Consider the following 20,490-nt stretch of genomic DNA (forward strand, 5'->3'; position numbering starts at 1 on the left):
ATTTAAAACTCCAGCCTGAAAATGATTTCTGCTTTGGTTTTCTTACCTCCACAACAGTGAGCAAATTCCTTTTCTCAGCATCCCCCAAGAAAATGTGCAATTAAAAATATGTAACAATGCAACACAGGCAATTTCCACCAGTTTGGCTGTGGGCAGGCAAAGAGCTAAAAACACATTGGGGGTTCAGATCCCAACACCTGGGCTGATTTGAAATCCCTCTTATATTCATTTCACAGAAGTCTTCCCTGAATGCAAAACTGCAACAGGAAGGCTTTTTATCATGTATAATGTGTACTTATTATTAATATTATGTGCCATTTTGCACAGTTATGTTCACTACATCTAAACTACTGTATTAAAGAGAGCCATGGGTTGAGTCTCACTTGGAGAACAATCTTCCATCTGTTCCCTAGGAATTTCCTGAGGGACAAGAGGGGTGTTTTTATAATCCCTGTTGTGTCCCCAGCAGGAACTCCAAGTGTGCAATCTCCTGCACAGGCAGAGCAGGGGTGGGAGAGGTCACAGGGACCAAGGAGTCCATTAGAAAGATGAATATCCAGAATATTTGTTACGATCTAGAACTATACTAAAGGAAGTAATAATGCCATTAAAAAAAAAAAGTACTGGTCACGGGGAATAAACACCTGTAATAACCCATTTTTAATATAACCCAGAAACAGCTGAACCAAACCTCAAAATAAAGGGCAAAAGCAAAGCAATAAAACAAGATAAATACAGAACAGGCCTTTTGAGAAAATATCTCCAGCTGATCTTTAAAATTTGATCCCAATTCAGCAGCCAGTGCTTCCTCACCCATTTTATCAGATTTTCCCTGGGAAGCCCTGCAGTAGGAACTGGTCATGTGCTTCCAGGGGCCACTTAAACAAATCAATGGCTCAATTGTACCTGGTGAGCATCCAGCTTAATGAGAAAGTCTGCCCATCCTTTATCAGAGCCCAAAACAATCCCTGCAGAGCAAACAGTGGAGGATCTGAAAAGTCCTGCTGCGCTAAGAATTGAGATCAGGGTTATAAAACTCATTTCAGAGCTTTCCACCACCTGCAGCTGGACACCACAATTTGAAATGGGTTTTACCAGGACACTCTGTCTGGTATCACCCCGGTGTTAACGAGCTTACACTCATTTTATGGGATTAAAGGCTGTTCAAAGGTTTTAGGAAGTTACCCAAGTCATAACAACTGCTCAGGAAGGTTAGCAGCTTCTGAGAGGATTGAAGAACCCACAAAACCAGAGGGGGACCAGCACCTCCTGGGCTGTTTTTTTTTTAATCCAACCCAGTGGATGTGACAGGGAGTAACTGAAGAAAAACAGCTGAAGAAGAGTGGGAAGGATGGGAAATCTAAGTTACCCCACACAGACAACACCCCCAAATCCAGCAGCAGGTTAAAAAAAGGAGCTCAGGACGAGCCTGGAGCTGAAGGGACTCTCCCAAAGGTGAGCAGCATTCCCAAACACTCCCTGTGCACAGCCAGCAGCTCTCTGACCCACGCTCAGCTCCTCCAAAGCCTTGCACTCAGGGCACTGCTGTCAGCAGAAAGCTCTCCCAAACAGACACCACTAACTCCTCCTCACCGTGGGGGCTGTCAGAAATGGATTCAAAAACTCCATTTTCCCAAGCTCTGGGGAGCTCAGGACCAAGCCTGGAGCTGAAGGGACTCTGCCAAAGGTGAGCAGCATTCCCAAACACTCCCTGTGCACAGCTCTCTGATCCACAGTCACCTTCTCCAAAGCCCTGTACTCAAGGCACTGCTGTGAAAATGAAGCTCCAAAGAGACACCACAAACCCCTCCTCACCGTGGGGGATTCAATAACTCCAATTTCCCAAGCTCTGGGGAGGTCAGGATTCCCCACTTTAATATTTTCATCACTTTAATACCTGGAAGAGAAGGAGAGCTCTGATGCCCTCTGCATCCCTGCCCTGCTGACAGAGAATGGATTTTATCCATTCCTGGAAGAAAGGGAAAAGCTCAAGCACTACCTTACATCCCATCTTTTTTCATGGAATGCTTTTAAAAACCTCCCAATTTCACCAGGTACAAGAAATAGGTGATGATCCTTTACCTTTCCAACACGTTCTACACTGATTCCACTTCCATGGCTCCTGGAATTGTCCATTCCACATCAGGTAAGGAGCACTGGACATGTTTTACCTTCCCCCTCACACCTGTCTGTTGTCACCTCTTGAAATTTAAGACACACAAATCTTTAAGCATCAGATATGTTTATTAGACAATTCCAAAAGTCAGTTTTAGTAGGCAACTTGGAAAGACAAGTAGAATATATTTGAATGTTTTAATACTCGATGATCTCAGGGATGTGGCAATCATAAAAAAACTGTTTACAAAAGGTACAAAAGCTGCCCTGCATTCCCAATGACAGGAAACAGGATTGGCTGACAAGGAAGCTTTGGAAAATGCAGCCACAGATTTCCAGCTGATTATGGAACACTCATCTTGCCGTGGAGGTGCCGTCACAAAAATCAGCGTTGTGTGGAAATTAAGGCACTTTGGATACACAGTATTCACTTCCACACAGGAAAACCATTCCAGAGAAACCACAATGAATTCCCACCGGAGGGATGGGACAGAATTCCCAGTACAGACATCAGAGCTCAGTGGGACTGAAGCTCTGGAGAAAAAAACCCCACTGAAATATTATTTTTTACCATATTTGATAACAAAGTAAATTTACAGAGGTTAAGGAAGATCTCCATGATTTCAACACACTTTTAAACATTAAATGTAATGTGAAAACTGCATGAAATTCACATTAGGGATTAGTGCACATAAGTACTTCCAAATAATAATACAAATAATAAAAATAATAATAAAAAAAGCATTGACCTTCTCCACTCACCACCCATGAGGTACCCACCAACCACAGCCCAAAGGGGATACAGTACAATGGAAAAATTTGGCAAAAAGCAATTTAAAACAGCATTTTCTGGTCCTCCTGGTCACTTTAGATTGTCCTTGTTCACTGCTCCTGCCACACACTACAGAATGATTTCTTTTCAGGAAAAATTCAATCTCAGCTGGTTTTCCTCCCCAAAACCCCATCAGTAATTGAGTAGTTATGTAGATTTCTATCTCAGCCTTTGGTACATAAATGAAGTAAAAGCTTTCCAGAACCCAGCCCCAATCCAAGAGGACTTAAATGGAATTGTTAGCAATGGCATTAAGAATTTATCACCAGGCACTGACTGGGTTTCATTTCACTGTTTTACTCCATTATTGAGTGAAAAAATGCCACTGAATAGGGAAAAAAAAAGCATCTTCTTTAAAAATTAAAGCAGGATTTAAACATGGAAATTATGTTTCATCTGAAAAATTTGGTTTACCATTAAAACAAGTCATTTCCCCAGTTCCAACGGATTTCATCAAAAGCAGGAAGAAGACAGTCAGATAATTTGTTATTCCCAGGATTTTTGTAAGTTTATCCTGCTATGTCCTGGATGGAGCATTAACATCCAGAAAAAAAGCTGTCCTTTAATGTTAATTCCTCTTTTAGCAGTAATTAATTACTGACCATTCCCTCTATTCGTACACAAATAAAGTAACAAAATTATATTTTCTTAAGTGTGATTATGTGAATGCTTACTAGGATAATGCTATTTTAAAATATAGTGTTTTAATGTCATAACAACCTTCTTCCAGACAAAAAAAAAAAAAAACAGGAGTTGAAGAAGGGTGTTTTAAAAGCAAGGAGGAAATAAGAAATCCTACCCAGCAGAACACTCAATTCCTTGCAATTCACACCTATAAAAATATACAGTTGAACACTAAACTGTGATTTTAAGTGTCCTGAGGGTAGTTTCTCCTTTTGTGAACCTTCATAGAAGTCGAGTCAGCTTTAAGATGCACTAAAATATGTTATTCCCCAAATATAGCCACAATTTTTAAACTGAATAGGGACAGAAAATATCTTTGTGGGGAGAAAATGATCTTGAAACAAACATAAGTGAAAGGGTTTTTAACCAGGGTTATTTTCTTTTGCTTTTCGTATGGCAGCAAGAGTTGGCATCACTTATGTTTGGCTTTATTACCATTAAGAAAAATTACAATTTTTCTCACATTACAATTAATGAGATGTAAATGAAATAACTCATCCTAATTAAAGCAGGAAGATTGATCAAGTTGAACAATCCCAATTAGGATAATCTTCATATTATTCTTTGATTATATGGTTAAAACCCCAACAGGAATAGTGACCAATGGCTCAATGACACAACAATTAAACCAAAAATTAATGCAAATACAGTGAGAAATGGGTAAAACTGCTTATTTTTTTGTAAACTTCTTCAAGGATAAATTCATAATAATTCCCCATTTTAGTGACTACTTCAAGCCAACTGTCAGCACTGTCCCTTTGGCTGAAGTGCATTTAAAAAAGCAAAGTATCAAGTGATAATGCAAAGCCACATGAATGTTATAACATACCACACAATTTAGATGATCTATGCATACACACAAGAACAGGAGGGGAAAAGCTGTAAAATATTGAAAATTACCAGCACCACAGCGAGCTCCTACCACTGCTCCCAGCTAAAGTCATCTCCTCTGCCAAACACAAGGAAAAAGCCTAAAATTGTAAGGAAAATGACTGCATTGCCAGCCAGCACCAGGCCACAGGCTCCCCATTTGATCTGAAATGCAAGAAATGGAACAATCAAAGCAGTTCTTGGAAGAGATGCTCAGGGCAGTCATTTCTGGGCATTAGATCAGCTAAAATACTAAAAAAAAATCAAAACACTACAGAAAGGTGCTAAAAGCAGAAAAGGCAAACAATAAAGAATTCCATTTGTGTGACTAATTATTCAATTAGCAGCCACTTGTATCACTAACAGACACTTCAGCCAAGCTACTGCTAGGATTTAGAAGAAAATGATGACTTGCCTTCCAAATCATTAAAACACACCTAAATCAGAGAAAAATCTGGTGAAATTAGTGCTCTCCTTTCATTGCCAAGCAACAAAACCCAAAGATCTCCTTTGAAATAAGTAACATGCATGGAAAAGGTGGATTTAAAAGTAAACAGCTTTTTTTTTTTTTTTTAATTCATGAGCTGCACAAGTAATTTACTTAAATAAGGAACATTTACTCTTAAAACACATGACTGAGAGTTCCCTCTCGTGGTCGTTCTGCTGCTGCCAGGCCCCAGCTCCAAAATAAAAATATCAGGGGATTTGGGCATTGCAAATAAATTCAGAGCAAGTACACAAAGTTTGAAGGAGTGAAAGTGAAAGGGAAAACCAGCAGGACTCATTAAACATCACTGGGACAGGGGGAATTCTTTGCCTTTCACACAAATGTGATCAAAATCTCACCACTGCAGAGCAGTTCAGAAAGGAAAAAGGAAAGAATTTAGGCACAGTTTCCTCAGGTTTGAGGGGCCAAACTTGGGAAATGCTTTGAGAGCCACAAGGGCAGCTCTGGAAGCTTGGCCTTTTATCTTTTAACTCCTAACACGGCCCAATCCCCAAGTTTGCAGCATCCTAAATGAAGAAAGCAGAAATTCCAAGAGAAAAATAAGGAAGCTGGAGCAAGAAGTGATGGAAAGGGTCATGAGACAGAGAGGCATGAGGTGCAGGAGGAGATATTATCTTGTGTTGGGCCAAAACAAGGCTGGAGGGGGAAAAAAAAAACCAGCTAAAAACTTTTCAGTCACGTGAGGTTTTTTTTGTTTTTTTTTTCCAGATGAAAAAGGCAAATTTCAGTGGATTATTTTCACCTGGAGACAGCACAGCAATGAAATGAAAGCAGGGCTGAAGATGACACCCAGTAAGGGAGGTCTGAGGAGAAAAAATTAGCAAGGACTTACTGCTTCCACCCGTGCAAGGATGATAGGAAATCCAAAGGCAGAGACAACAATTCCTGTGGTGAAGAAATAGGCCAGCTCCCTGCAGGCACTGCTGGCTGCATCGCTGTCATCACCCACTCTCTTGGCAATGAAGTGGGGAATGGGGCAGATGAAGTAAAATATCAACACAAACAGGGGCCAGTACACACTGGGGAGGGGGAGGAAAGAAATGTGTCACCGCTTGAAAGAGACACTTGGATCAGAAAGCAGGTGCAAAAACTCCTAATGCTACTTTTTGGCTTGAAAAGTGGATTAATCAGAAGGTTCCACCCAAAATGGGGCAACTGCACCTCGTTTGCCCTGCACTGATAGAGCAGCATGCAGCCTCTCACACGAGCAAGGGTTAATTTATTTTAGTTTTGAATCATTTTGCTGATTCAGCTCTGACCGCAGAGGAAGCAGGAAATGCACTGGAGCAGGAGAGGAGCAGCTTTCCCAAATTACAGGGATAAAGCAGGCCCACCCTCACATCCCATCTCCGCGTCAGAGCTCTCACGGGCCTCCTGTGAGTTTTTGAAGTGTCTTACAGACACAGAATCACCGAATTACAGAGCAGCTCGGGCTGGAAGGGATCCCAAAGCTCACCCAGTTCCAGCCCCTGCCGCGGGTGGGGCCATCGCGAGTGGGAACTTGTGGCAGGAGGATTGTTCAAACAAACAGGAAATTAGGGGAAATGCTTGTGAGATTAAAAACAATCAGCACGGCGGCGCCGCTTTTCCTGAGGCAGCACAGAGCTGTTCGCAGCGGTTTTATTTTAACGCAAATGCAAATACCGCCTTAGGAAGCGATGCTTAATCACAACAAAGTGCCACGAGCCAAGACACCGGGAGCGGGGGCCGCAGGAGGAGCCAAAGAGCCCCATTAAACGAGAGAAACTTAATTAATGGCTCTGAAACAAGCTTTGGGAAGGGCGCCGGCCCGCTCACCCGTAGTACTCCAGGGCGCAGCCCAGCATGAGGAACGTCAGCCCGATGGCTCCGCTGAAGGACAGGGCCACGAGAGCTGCAACGGCACAGGGCGGGCGCTGAGGCACCGGACATCCCTCCCGGGTCGCACCGGGGGCCGGGCACCACCTCCCGCGGTGCCGGGCATCCCTCCCCGCCACTCCCGGCCGCCCGCCCCCGCGCTGAGGCGCTGCCCGGGGCGCGCTCCCTCATGAGGGAGCCCCCGGTACCTTTCACGCCCGCCATGTCCGGGCTCCGCTGGCACCGCGCGACTTCCGCCCTCTGGCCCCTCCCCTTCTCCGCGCGTCACGTGACCGAGCCTTCAAAAGGGCGGGCGGCCGCGCCTTTTCCCGCCGCGCCCGCGCTCGCGCTAGGGGGCGGGGCGCTCTGAGGGGACGGCGACCCCGGTGGGGTTTAACGCGCGTAAACCTCGCAAAAAAAACGGGTTTGTTTTCGTACATGGCCCCTGTATGAGGGTAAGAAGTGCGTATGGGTGTGCGTTAAATCCGTAGCTGTGCGTGAGAAAAGTATGTTTGTGCGCAGCCGCGATTCGAATCCGTAAACACCGCTTTTAAAGAGCCCCCGCCCCTCAGGCGCTGCCGCTTTGTGGGTGCTCCTGAAAACTTCTGTTTTCACCCCAAAAAATGGAGCCGGGCGCCCGTTTGCCTCAAGCAGGGCCATCTGAGGACCTACATCACCCACCCTTCTGCTAAGCCACACGAAGAAAGGCACAGCTTTTTTTTAAAGCCGTGTTTTTCAAGCCTTGGATTTTTTGAGATGACACTTTTGAGCTCCCATTTTTGACCCAGGAGAAGCCTTTTGCCCCAACAATTGCCTTTTCACCCAAGAACAGTCTTCTCAATTCAGCAATGGCCTTTTTGTCCCAAGAGGAACCTTTTTGCCCCAAGAACAGCATTTTTGCCCCAAAACCAACCTTCTTGACCCAATAACAGCATTTTTGTCCCAAGAAAAGCCTTTTAGAGGGAGATCTTGCACAACCTTTTCAATAACGCCCCCAGGGAGCTTTTCTTCAGATACCTCCCTCCTCAGCTCTTATCTTTTTATGTACCCTGCTCCATGTTTTTTCCCCATTTTTCATTATTTTAAATTATTTTGAGCCAGAAATATTAAAACAGGCTTAATCCACTAAATGCTTCCAAAACACTTGAAAAATTTGGGTTTGCTGGCTTGTTTGGCTGTGGGTCTCTGAAGGCAGCAGCCTGAGAACAGCAAAGCCAAGGTGTTTCCAAATAATTTGGAATTATTTGGAAATAATAATTCCAAATTGCCTACAGGAAAAGCACCTGGAATGCCAACCTGTGGAAAATGACAGTGACAAAACCGACCCAGGCAGGGCTTGCCAGCCCTCACACAGGAGCAGATGCAGGACTGGAACCTCGTGGTCACAAGCACAAGAGATAGCTGAATTTGTTAATTTGAGCTTTTTAATGTATATACAAATGTTTTAGACCAGTCACAATTTCATCGAGTATATACCGTATTTACAAAAATTACAATAATTTAGTCAAACAGTAAACCTGAACATTGATAACCTCTGTCACTACCAGATATGACAAGAATGGATTTTTTTTTCCAGTTAACTATTTGGATATACATACGTCCTAATACTTTCATGCATCCATAAAAACATTAGGGATGGAAGTAATCAAAGCTTAAGTGGGGTAGAGGGGTTTTGTTTTTTTTTGGTAAAGTTTAATGGTGGGTTTGTATTTCGTGAATGGATGAGTATCCAGAGTTATGTGCCGTGACAAACTCGATACAAAGCTAATGAGGTTTTCATCATTAAAAAAAGTACGTTATAGTAATGAGATCCTTTTTATTATATAGGCATAGGTCACAATATCTACAAATGTGAATGAGAAACAATAAACCCAACAAATCACAGGAACATGATTCACATTCCAGTTATCTCTTTTAAATAAGACAAGCACATACTGGATCAAAACATTAATAAATAACATCCAGTTTGTTACTATTATCTTAAGGTCTTTTATATAAAAGGAGACCTATGTGTTGGTTTCACATTTTCAGTTAATGGCAGTAAATAATGGACCAGTACAACAAAAGGATGAGTTTTATACAGAAAGCCATGTACCTTGACACACCTTCTTTGCAGTAATAGCTTTGCCACTTGAAAATGTAAGTGCAACAAGTAGTGGATTGTCTTGAAAAACCACCAGCCTTAAGGACTCACATCCGATGGCAACCTGTTCCTGAGGCAGTAAATACACATTATTCCTGCCCATCTAATGAGTGTCCCTCAAGTACGGATAGGTGTTGGTAAATAAACTGCTAGCTTTAGTTACTCTACAAAAGAACGCCAGAATTTGGGGTGAAGTTTGGATCTCAACTCGCTTTTGGACTAGGAAAGCTGCTTCAGCAACAGAGAGATTCCCTTGTGATGTCATTGCTTTGGTCCAATATAAACTTTTAAGCTAATCAATTTGCACTGGAGTCACCTCAGAGATCAGACCTGGTCTGTGGATGTCTGTGGGACAGCTCGTACACCATGATCTGAAAAATGAAGTTGCAACAGGTTTCAGCCTGCCAAGAGCCTTGGCCAAGTGCTCTGGAGCTGATAAAGGCATAAAGGTGATACAAGTGGGCTGGAAAAGGTTCTGACTCCTCAGGAGGGGAAGTGCTACCTGGAAACTGGGACATTTCTAAACCTTTCCAGCAGAATTTGGAGCTGTTGGCATTTCTTTGATGGTTTCGAGCTGCTGATGAGAACCACGGGAAATGCAGCACGTGCTCATTCCTCACTTGGACGAGGTGGATTCACCCTCCCTTCCCCCCAGAACTGCTGCTTAACAAACCAGCAAGGGGCTGTTGAACCAAGGACTCGTTGCTCAAGCATTTAGAGGAATTCTGCCTGCACATTTCACTGCGGGGCTGTGGGGTGGAGCACAGCATTAATGCAAAAGCAGCGGGCAGCTGCCACACTGACCCCGCCCAGGATTCAGCTTTGGCTCTGTTCAGCCAGACTACACTAGATGAGCAATTAAGCAGCAAATGGTGACTGTTAGGAGTGTGCCTAAACCACAGCTGAGCACTTCAATTGGATAATTCGATCCAAACCCAGGAAAAAAAATAACATACATTGAACTTTGGGCCTCACCAGCAGTTGTTGAACTCAACTGAAGTGCTGCCATATCACACCTCACAAAAAAAAAGGTAGGAAATTCACCAGCGACACTTTGCTGGAGACAGACCAATTCCATCTTTTCCAAGTATGTGTTCTCTCTTGTCCCACTGGAACCCAAAATAAAATAGAAAAGTTACCAGAAACTGTAACCCTGTGGCTCTGGTGGGGGGAGCCAGGTGGCCAGAGTTCCTCTGAGCTCAGGATTCTGGAGACAAGTGTTAGGAAACCTTTCTCATGTTCTTCATGATAAGTATTAGGCTCTTAGTTTTCTGAAACTTCTGAATTTCCAGCCAGAGTTTGGTTGATCTGTGACATTTGTGACAAGAGACTAAATAAGCACTAGCACGGGTCTGGAGTGGAGGCTGAGAAAGTACCTAATACAAGGGTTTTTGTCCTTGGTTTTCAAATTCTGACCAGGCATCGTTCAGCTCCATAAAAATCATCTTTGCATATTGTTCATATGGCTGCCCAGTAGCCTGGAATAGAAACAAGGAGAAAAGAGGGATATCAGAGCTCCCAAACCCAACCACAAGAGCTGGCCCGTGAGCGCATTACCAAGCAGTTCCATGAATTTTCACTTTTTCCTTGACAAAAACCAGCTACTCTGGAGGGTTGCTTTCCTTAAGAATTTCTTGGCTTTGCTGCTCCTCAGCTCTGACACCCCCCAGAGTGGGATAAAGCACTGCCCCATGGGCATAATAAATGTGACCATCTAAACAATAAATATAACCTTGGCATTGGGAGAGGAATTTTACCTGCATGGAAGGGGAAGAGCTGCCACCTGACACAGTTCCTGGATGGAATCAGAATTCCTGCAAGCCTCAGGCAGCCCACATCCTCCCAAGCCTTGAGACTCCCAGGACCTCCATTCCCTGCCAAGTGGAAGCTTCCTCCTCCCTGGGGTGTCCCAGCTGGACTCGTTGCTCCCTGGTCAGCAAGTGGCAGCAGCCAGAGCACGAGCCACAAGCTGGGCAGCCAAACAACCTGATGGTTCCATTGCAGGAGATTGATTTGGATCCTCTTTAGCAGGAACTCTTGTCCAGCAGCAGAACGGCTGAGAGTCAAAGTGGGGGTGACAAAAGCTCTGAATTTCTGCTGCTTGAAGCAGCAGGTTCCAGGCACAGTCTTGGGGCTGGCAGTGGTTTCACAAAACCCCTGACTGCTTTGGGCTGGGAGGGACCTTAAAGCCTAAATGGTTCCATGGGCAGGGACACCTTCCACTATGCCAGGTTGCTCCAGCCTGGCCTTGAACACTTCCAGGGATGAGTTCAGAGTTCTCAACTTCCAGAAACCAGCAGAAATCTTGAGCTCCCACTTTCCACAGAGCTGTTAGCAGCAATGAATCGGCGATCCCATCCAACACTTTATAATCAATTTTGGTTTCCCCCGAGGTGGAGGCAGCCCAGCCTTACCTTGTCGGGGTGAACGACGAGCACAGCCCGCCTGTACACCTTCTTCACCTGCTCTGGAGTCACCAGGTCTGCCATACTCACAGGCTTCCACTTGGTCTCCCCTGCCCACAGCACCGTGTGCATGGTGGACAGCAGAGCCCTGATATTCCTCTCCTTCCCTTCGATCCACTCCAGGACCTGCAGAAAGGAGTGCAAGTCTCTATTTATGCCTTGCTTTAGATATTCCACCAGGACAAAGTTTCTTCATTTGAATAGCTGTAACCCTGAGAAGCATCTTAAATTTCTTTCCATGCTTTAGAAAACCTTCAGCAAACCTTTGTCTAATTGTCATTAATTTTTATATCACTGCTTGAAAGTTAAGATAGACTTTGAGCAACATCCCTGCTAAAAACACTGACTTAGTAATGCTTGATGGAATAGCCAAAAGAGAAATTAAGTGTTTAACCGTCTTTAGCAAGGTTAATTGCACACCTAAACTAAGGTCAGCTAAGTTAAAATGTAAATGTGAAAACCAAAGCATAAATAGATTTTACAGTTCCAGGCTGAGCTGCCCCAATGAAATAAAAAGGCATCAGAGCAAAGAGAATCATATCGGGAAGGCTAAATCAGCTGGGAGCTTCAGTGACTCGACAGCTTTTGTGGGGATGAAAATGGGAGCTGGGAAAACTCCTGCCCACTCCATGGCCTGACCTCTGTCCAGCTGTTGTGGCTGATGGTGGTGTTCACCATGGTTGCTGTCACTTCCCAAAGGTTAAACCCAGGAAATTTTAAGAGGATCGTTCTGTTTTCTAGACCTTTGCTTGGCTTTTGCTGCAGTTTTTCCTCTGAGTTCTCTCTCCTTCTGTAATTCCAATTTGTGGTCTCATATTTCACATACAGAACAGGACAGATTGAATTCCCTTCCCTTTCATAAGAGATCTGCAGTTTGGCAGTTTATTGAGGAGAGATGAGAGAATTCCAAAGCAAGCAGGATTAATGAGGCAGAGGATTAGTTCAATTAGCTGCACTTGCTAATCAGGGCTGGAGTGCTGTGGAAGAGCAGCAGCCCAGACAGTGACACTGAGCAAGCCATTGTTGATGTGGTCTGGTTGAGGACAGAAATGTAACCTTGGAGTTTTAAATCTGTTGAGGACATTGAATGACTGGGAGGACATCCCCAAGAATTTTGCTTACTTTTAGTTTTTCAGGGTCCATCTCCTTTGCCATTTCTTCTTTTCTCATCTCAGCTATTGTTTTGGGGCCCTTCTTGTCCTTGTGAGCATTAAAGCCTTGACCAGATAATAAATCTTCGAAATCTGCAGACACTTTTGGCTTGGAATCTTGAAAACCAAGAAGATTTGAAATTACTATCATAACATGGGTGCATTTAACCCTGGCTTTTTACATAAGATACATCCTTCAGTTAATCACGTTAACGATCTCCTAATGAACATGCAGGTTCTCATGAGAGATGTTACTTAAAGTTACTTTTAAGTTGTTGTAATTGTTATAGAATCCCAGAATGGTTCGTTTTGGAAGGGACCTTAAAGTTTATCCCTGTTATGGGCAGGGACGCCTTCCACTATCCCAGGTTGCTCCAACCCCCATCCAGCCTGGCCTTGGACACTTCCAGGATTATTTTGGAAGCTCATTTGGAATGCAGGACTTCCTAAACAGCACAGTTCAGCATCCAGGACAGGATAAAGCACCAAATAATCCACGTGACTGACTTGCTTCGCCCTAACCTACAAACCAAGGGATACCCAAAGGGAGCCAACCCTTTGGACGCTGAATTCCAAGGCTCTTACCAACATTAGCAGCTCCTTTCCCCCGCTCGCCCTGCGCCCCCGTGGCCGAGAAGCTCACGTTGTAGTTGGGCTTGTTCTGGGGGGAGGCGTGGGGCACGCTGGGCTGGCCTTTGGGCTGTGCCCCCTGCCAGCCGTAGCCCGTGCCCTGCTGCCACCCGCTGCCACCCATGGGCTGCGGCGGCGGCTTCTGCGGCGACGGGGGGAAGCCCCCGCCCATGCCCGTCGGCGTGGTCGGCTTGCTGGCGAACGAGGGGCCACCTGCGGAGAGCAACGGGAGGGAGTCACGGTGGGAATTAAACCAGAGCTGCCTTTTCAACATGGGAATCGAGAGTCTGCTGGTAGTTTTAGGAGATAAAACAAGGGGGAAAGGCTTTTCCAAGCAGTCAAGCTTTGTAGCCGGGTGCAGATACCCCACCTTTAGATAATACTGCAAATTAGAGGCAGATCAATTGCACAGCTTTTCTCACAAAGCAGAATTGATCCCAGCGAAGTCCCCCAGGCTTCTGTTTTCAGCTCAGCCATGAATGTTTGCAGCATCACTTTAGCTGAGATTGCTCTGTGAACTGTTTATAGGACAGCAGCTGGCTTTGGGGGTCTGAGGAATTGGAGGTGGCTTGAGGAAACAGGGAAAGCTAGAGGCAACTAACAAGGAGCCACAGCTCCGTGGGGATGGTGGCAACACAGAGTGACAGAATGATTAAAGTGAGGAGGGACCTTAAAGCTCATGCAGTTCCATGGCACTTTTCACTAGCCCAGGTTGCTCAGAGCCCCATCCAGCCTGGCCTGGAGCACTTGCAGGGATGGAGAAGCTCTCTGGGCAGCCTGTGCCAGTGCCAACACCAAGCTGGTGCTGTTGGAATCGTGTCTCCTCACGCTGTGCTGATTAAAACATCCACAGAGATGTGTCCCAGCACCTCATTGCTTTAGGGGATGCTGCTCTGGCTCTGGTGGTGTTTGTGGGAGGAACCCAGTGTCAATGTTTTATTTTTCACACTGACATCCACACACAGCTCCCAGCTCAGAAATGTGTCATGGAAACTGGATGAAGTGCTTTTGATTTAGTCAGGACCACCAAAAATGTGCTTAAATATCCTGGGGATGCCAAGCCATTTGTTTTTAAACCCCACCACTCTCCTACAGAATGCGTGTTTTAAAAGGACCTCGGTGGCTCTGACATGGGGCTTGGCAACCTTTTTATTTTGCTCCTGCAGAGCAGCCTGAAATCCAGCAGAGGGAACTGGGAAACCGAATTCCAGACCCATGCTGGGACTGACGCAAAGGGGAAAACAAACATCACACCAAACCACAAGGGCTTCCAAGGAGCTGAGGGCAGCAACAAAGGCAAGAAAAATCTATTTACCACACTCAGATAGTGCTGGGCTTTAAGGAAAGCTTCAGTAATTTCTCAGAACTGCCTTTAAACATTGGAATTGAGGGTTTGCTGATTGTTTTATGACATAAAACAAGGGGAAAAGGCTTTTCTAAGCAGTCAAGCTTTGTAGCAAGGTGCAAATACCCCACCTTTAGATAATACTGCAAATTAGAGGCAGATCAATTGCACAGCTTTTCTCACAAAGCAGAAAAACAAGTCAAATCTACAAGGAAGCAATTCCTCAAGAACCCCAGCAGCTTTGCAGAGCCAAATTCTCCTCCCAGGCCTGTAGCAGCACTTGAACACAGAGCATCCTCAGCCAGAGCATGTTTGGACTTATCAGAGGTTGTGCTTTGCAATCCATGGAGCCTGCTGAGCTCCCTGCACGTTGCCAGCACATTTTTTGACCAGGGATCAGGAAAAGCACGGATTTGTGAGAGTTTACAGAGAATCTGGCAGAAGGGAAAGCCTGGCAGCAGCACTGGCATGCAGGTGGGTTGAGAGGCCCCACACATACCAGGCTGCTCAGCCTATTTCTCTAAAAGAATGCTGGTAATTTATTATTTTCCTTTTTTAAATATGGGATGCAAACCTGCTAAACTCGCTCCAAGACTTCCCAGATCAGCAAATGGATCCAGTGTTTGGGGTTTAGCCTGATGAGTGGGAGTGCTGTGGAGGGATCCTGTAGGACTGGTGGCAGCAGACTTACTTCCCATTCCTAGACCACCTTAAAAAGAAAGGAAAAAAAAAAAGAAGAAGAAGAAATATATATATATATATTTTTAAAAGAACATTTTTCCTCCTGTTTGACATTTTTCCTCCTGTTTGATATGAGTGCAGCTCTTCCCCAGTGCTCAGCCACGTATTAGAAGACTGCTATTAAAATTGAGTGTACCATTGTCAGGTTCCTCAGCAGCCTCAGACTTGTAGCACTCCCACTCCCAATTAGGAACAGCAGCAGGAATGTTCCCAGACTGTCTGCCAGAGGAATTGTGACATGTAGATATATTTTAAGAACTAGAAGCCTTCAGGAAGCAACTTTGGGAGGCCATGCACACTCTCCCAAGATTAGAAAGAACCATGCAATCATTTAGTGGCACTCTGGGAATGCACAGCACTCCCCAGGTTTTTCCCATGGCTCTACACGGGATGAAACAACCCCTGGACAGCCTCACCTCACCTGTCCTGCTCTGGGCTCTTGAGGAAACAAACCCAGATTTCTTTTAATATGGAAATCTTTAGAGGGAATCTGTTCTTTGCAGTCACTGGCAGCATTTTCCCTCTGCCTCTCCCCTCTCAGAGCTCCCTAAAGGTGTTTTGTTTTTTTTTTCTTTGCTAACCACCCTGAATTTTATGACACATACCTGCTTTGTTGGGCCAGTCCCAACCACTGGAAACATCTGGCTGGATGGAAACCGTTGGAGTGCTCGAAGCTAAAGAGAATGACTGATATCAGTATCCCAAAGCAGTCCAGCAAAACCAGCATAGCCCAGTGCCCACCAGGAGCCACTGGGACTCCACAAAGTCCCAGAACCTCGCGTGGGAGGTGACCCTGCCCACGGCACAGAGCTGGAACTGGAGGATCTGTAAGATCCCTTCCAACTTTCCAGGGAGATGCTCCCAAGGAGCACGTGTTAGATGATCAGGCACAAACAAATCCATCACTGAATGTGTTTCAGACAGGGTTGTGCATTAAATTTTGGGGTGAGAAGGAGGAAATTAGGGAACTTTTAAACAAAGAGAAGAAAATTCCTTCTCTTCAGTCAAATTCAGCTGTGAATTTGGTTAGGGTTAGTACTGGAGCTAAAGAAAGCTGGTGCCTGCAACTAAAATCACCAAAGGATGTGTGTTTTCTCTAAATATGGCTGTGTTTAGTGCAATTAATGGTAGTTTGCTTCAAAGGAGACCTCATAACCACAGGAATATGTGGGCAGACATTCTTCATGGCCTCTTTTTTTATTTATATAAATAGCCTATTAATTAAGTCTAAGACCTGAGCAAAACTCAGCTTATCCTACCACACTTCAGCTGCTGAATATACTTTAAGTTCAGAGACAAAAAGCTCTTTCCTGTTTCGTGGGGTTTCTGTGGTTTAGAGTGGTTTTATGGGAAGCATCACTTTGTACTTAATGGTTCCATTTCTACTTCAAAGCAACATTTTACATTTCTTTAAACACTCTGGAAGAGGCTCCCCTTTCTTACCCATGTGAAAGGGATCGCTGTGCACAGTTGGTGAAGGGCTTCTTGTGGCTTGAAGGAAAGGATCCCCAGGGACAGCTGATGAGCCAAGGAAGGAGCCCAGGAGGTCTGGACCAGTTTGTTTGGGGCTACTTCCAAAAGGATCAAAGGCAGTGGCTGCGAAAACATATTTGAGGAAACGAAATCATGAACTTGCAGCAGGAATGTGCTTCAGGGTAAGGGAAAGCTGTGGGGAGAGGAAATCTGATACCTGCAGGTAGCAAAGAGGAGACAGCCTGGGACTGTGGGGGAGCAACTGGAGAACATCAATATCCCAAATTCTGGGCACCTAAAGAGCCCCATAGCTTGGCCATGGCAACAAACTGACCCCATTTCTCGTTTCCTAAGAGGGGCTGAATTTAGAGCCAGGCAAAGTGACTGTTAAAGTACTCAGGCACTTCAGGTGGAGTTTTAACTGCCAGTGGAGGGTGGAAGATAGTCTGGAGCTTGGAGTTATGGCCCTGGTGCAATTCCTGCCATTCCTGCTTCCTCTCAAGATGATTCCAGGCTGGCAAAGTTATCCATGTTGGGGGTAAAGGGTCTTTTAGAAACAGCTTTAGAAAATAATGGATATCTTTTCTACATCACTTATTACAAAACTCCAGTTCTTCTCAAACTCCATTTTTGATCAATTTGTTCAGTCTTCTCTCTTCCATGTAAAACCCCAACAAACTTAACCAAAAGAAACTCCTATGAAGTCACTCATATTCTTGTCAACAAATTTAAGGTTAAAAGCATCCTGAAAGGTACAATCCTTAGAAGTTCTGCACTGTGGTAATGATGCTACTCATTACTTATGTTACTCAGTCACTACTCTTCACTAATTTCCCAAGCTCTTATCCTTGTTTTCCTGGCTTGGGACAATTGAGCTGTGTGATTCTGGCTCTGCAGAGCTCCTAAATCCCTAAATCTTTTCCTGATCTGTTGCTGCACCTCTTGTGTGATGTGTCTGCAAAACCAGCACGGGTGAGAGCTCTCAGACTGAGCCTGCAACAGCCACAGCAAGAGAAACTTTCTCCAGGTACAAGTGACCAATTTCTTCCACTGAAACTTGGATTCTTCTCCTCTCTCTTTGCACTTGCTCTGCTTCATCCTTCAAAAGATCCCTCTCCCCAACCACACCTGAAGCCTGGTCTTGGAAGAAACAGAAATTCTCTATTTCCTAGTCCAGGATCACTCATAGCTCCAAACTCCCTAAGTTAAAAGAGAAATTCAATTCATAGTGCTGTAGGTCTACCCAAACCCCCAGAGGAGTTTTTGTAAAACTCATGAATACTATTGGATGCATAATGAGAGCAAAACTGAGGCTCTCCAGTGGCTGTTGGTGTGAGGAGCCTCCAAACCCCAGGGTGTGCTCCAGTAGGGACTGGTTTGGTGAGGACCAGCTTGGAGCAGAGGAGCTGGCTGGGGCCTCTTGGGATCCCCTACATGAAAGGGAGGTAGCCAAGACCCCCCAGAGGGATCCTCCAAGTCCCCTCAATTGGGTGGGGATACAGTTCATTATAGCATCCATTTCATCAAAAGTTCTGTTCTTCATTACAGTCTCTGCTGTTTTTGTCTTCTAGAGGTAACACCAAAAAATAATGATTGTTATTAATATCAAACCGTTTAAAGTTTTTGCTCTGTTTCCTTGATACATGAATGTTTCAAAAGTGTTAACTTCCTCAAACACTTATTGCTGATATATTGATTGTATAATGTGAATTTACTGAATAATTGATAGAGTATTGCTATTATATTTTTTTAGTAAAGCCACCATTACCTTCTCCTACCCTCGGGGACGGGGACGGGGACGCCGAAGCTGCCGAGCGCCGCGGCGTCGACTGCACAGATCCGGGTGCCCCCACGTGGAAAACCTCCTCAGCAGCAGCAGCAGCAGCTCCAGCTCCAGCAGGGCTCTGGGAGCTCGGCCCTCCGACCCCAAACAAATCATTCAGCAGGTCAGAGTTAGAGGGGGCAGCGCTGGGCTGCGAGGGAAAGCTCTTGCTCATGGGGCTGCCATCCAGGCCCAGCAGGTCCACGTCTTCAGGGGGAGGTGCTGCTGGAGGCTCTTGCTGCTTTTTGCTGTGTTTGGGTGTCCCGTGGGGCTTGTCACCGCTGGCATTACTGTGCTGACTGGAAAGGGACAAGAGTTCGTCATCTGACTGTTCGCTTTCCTCATGCACCAACGCTGCTCGATCCTCTGAGGTGGGGTGAGAGCTACTTTTGTCAGATTTCTGATCTAAATGATGATTGAAAATAAAATTAGGCAGCTGTTAGTTTGGTCATCACAAAGGTCCTGTAAAAATCAGCTTACAAGCAGAACAGAAAGCTGAGAATAGCACAGCAGCATTTGGCTAAAATAATTTTGTTCTTTAAAATAAAAGCTGGCAAATTTCTTCCCCAAAAGGGTTTTGCAGCCCTGGCACAGCTGGGGTCCCCATCCATGGAGGATGTGGCACTTGGGGACATGGTGGCCTTGGCAGTGCTGGCAAATGGTTGGACTTGATGACCTTAAAGGTCTTTTCCAACCTAAACGATCCCATGATTCCTTTGCCAAGATTAACCTAAATTTTCTCATCAAGGCTTATTTCAAGTTTTAGCACAAAGGAGGCCTCGGGTGAAGGTTCACCCTAGAACTGTGTCAGCAATGGTCCCACAGAGCACAGTTTGAAGAGGATGCTGTAGGAAAGGAATTCCCACTCCATGGCAACACCAGGGTGTGCCCAGCTCTGTGATCCAATGCTACAGTGGGATCCCTCAGCCTCACTCCAGCTCCAGCCAGGGGAACAGGAGCTGTTTGTGTTCTTTGGAGCTGATTTGACTCTGAAGACCAAGCCTTGCCTACCTTGCCAGCTGAGGGAGGAGAAGAATGCACTCTGCCCAACGTTCCTGATGTTATCCTGGGGGGAATCCGTGGCACCTCTACCTGCAGCACAGAGCACCAGAGTGGTGGAATGAAACAAAACCCAGCTCAGCATGAAGAAATCATGGGAAGGGAACACATCCATGCAGCCCTTACCTGCCAAAGCAAGAGTGTCCTGGTGCTCCTGGTGGGAGGAGAAGAGAATGGAGGGATTGATGTCTTTTGTCGTGAAGTTCTCCCATGGGGGAGTTAATTCAGTTTGTCTGTCTGCAGACTGTATTTCTATGTCCAGTATAACATGAAAGAGCTGAGGATATTTGTCTGGAGAGTCACAGGCATCCAGCTCAGGCCTAAAGGGGACAAGAATGGTCCAGTTGAAAAGGGAAGAATATTTCTGGAAAGCTATAAAAAGGCTTTCAGTACATTCAGACTTTTCACATTTCTTCTGTTCTCCCTCAGCCTTCGTCAGGCTTTTATGCATCAGGTTTGATTAATGTTCAGCTTCAAACACTCACTTGGTGAATTTGAGAGTGGTTGTTCCCAGGGCTATGAATCCAGTATGAAATTGAATTTGGAATATTTGTGTGTTGGTCATCTGAAAAGAAAAAAAAAAAAAAAAAAAACAGAGAGAACCAGATTGAACAAGGGCCTAAATACAGGAGTTAGTTAAGTCTACCCTAATCTTAGCTGCTGCATAACTGAATTCATTCTGCTTGTTCTACAGGCAATATTTCCCTCTCAGTATTCCCAGTATTCCCATCTGCCTTCAACCCTGCTGCTGCAGCCTCCATACAGCAGAAAACCTTCAGGAATAGGTCTTCTTTCCCTGCTTCTCTTTATTTCTGG

At 45.1% G+C, this 20,490-nt stretch overlaps 2 protein-coding genes across 5 annotated transcripts in view; both read right to left on the reverse strand.

Annotated features, from left to right (window-relative positions):
- Positions 1-2,225: 2,225 nt before the first annotated feature.
- On the reverse strand, positions 2,226-7,135 carry LEPROT (leptin receptor overlapping transcript). Its single transcript, XM_053949873.1, has 4 exons — positions 7,055-7,135; positions 6,807-6,882; positions 5,842-6,028; positions 2,226-4,666 (listed from the first exon to the last, which is right to left on the reverse strand). The coding sequence occupies exons 1-4, from the start codon at positions 7,068-7,070 to the stop codon at positions 4,550-4,552; spliced, it is 396 nt and encodes a 131-aa protein (XP_053805848.1). The 5' UTR covers positions 7,071-7,135; the 3' UTR covers positions 2,226-4,549.
- A 1,112-nt stretch (positions 7,136-8,247) lies between these two features.
- DNAJC6 (DnaJ heat shock protein family (Hsp40) member C6) overlaps positions 8,248-20,490 on the reverse strand; it is a 41,970-nt gene continuing 29,727 nt past the window's right edge. For all 4 annotated transcript variants that reach the window (XM_053949872.1, XM_053949870.1, XM_053949869.1 and 1 more), the window contains 11 exons: positions 20,160-20,239; positions 19,801-19,994; positions 19,627-19,707; positions 18,562-19,020; positions 16,764-16,916; positions 15,926-15,994; positions 15,154-15,288; positions 13,190-13,447; positions 12,576-12,721; positions 11,403-11,579; positions 8,248-10,466 (listed from right to left, as the gene is read on the reverse strand). In XM_053949872.1, the coding sequence (XP_053805847.1) occupies positions 10,365-10,466; positions 11,403-11,579; positions 12,576-12,721; positions 13,190-13,447; positions 15,154-15,288; positions 15,926-15,994; positions 16,764-16,916; positions 18,562-19,020; positions 19,627-19,707; positions 19,801-19,994; positions 20,160-20,239 (1,854 nt within the window). In that variant the 3' untranslated portion in view covers positions 8,248-10,364. The remainder of the gene's footprint in view (positions 10,467-11,402; positions 11,580-12,575; positions 12,722-13,189; positions 13,448-15,153; positions 15,289-15,925; positions 15,995-16,763; positions 16,917-18,561; positions 19,021-19,626; positions 19,708-19,800; positions 19,995-20,159; positions 20,240-20,490) is intronic.

Source organism: Vidua chalybeata, chromosome 9 (genome assembly GCF_026979565.1).
Source record: "Vidua chalybeata isolate OUT-0048 chromosome 9, bVidCha1 merged haplotype, whole genome shotgun sequence".
Lineage (NCBI taxonomy): Eukaryota > Metazoa > Chordata > Aves > Passeriformes > Viduidae > Vidua > Vidua chalybeata.

Coding starts and splice junctions, on each gene's coding strand:
- LEPROT (XM_053949873.1), bottom strand. Junction 6,029..6,806: donor TGCGCCCTGGAGTACTACGG/GTGAGCGGGCCG, acceptor CCCCCTCCCCAG/TGTGTACTGGCCCCTGTTTG. Junction 4,667..5,841: donor TCCTTGCACGGGTGGAAGCA/GTAAGTCCTTGC, acceptor CTTGCATTTCAG/ATCAAATGGGGAGCCTGTGG.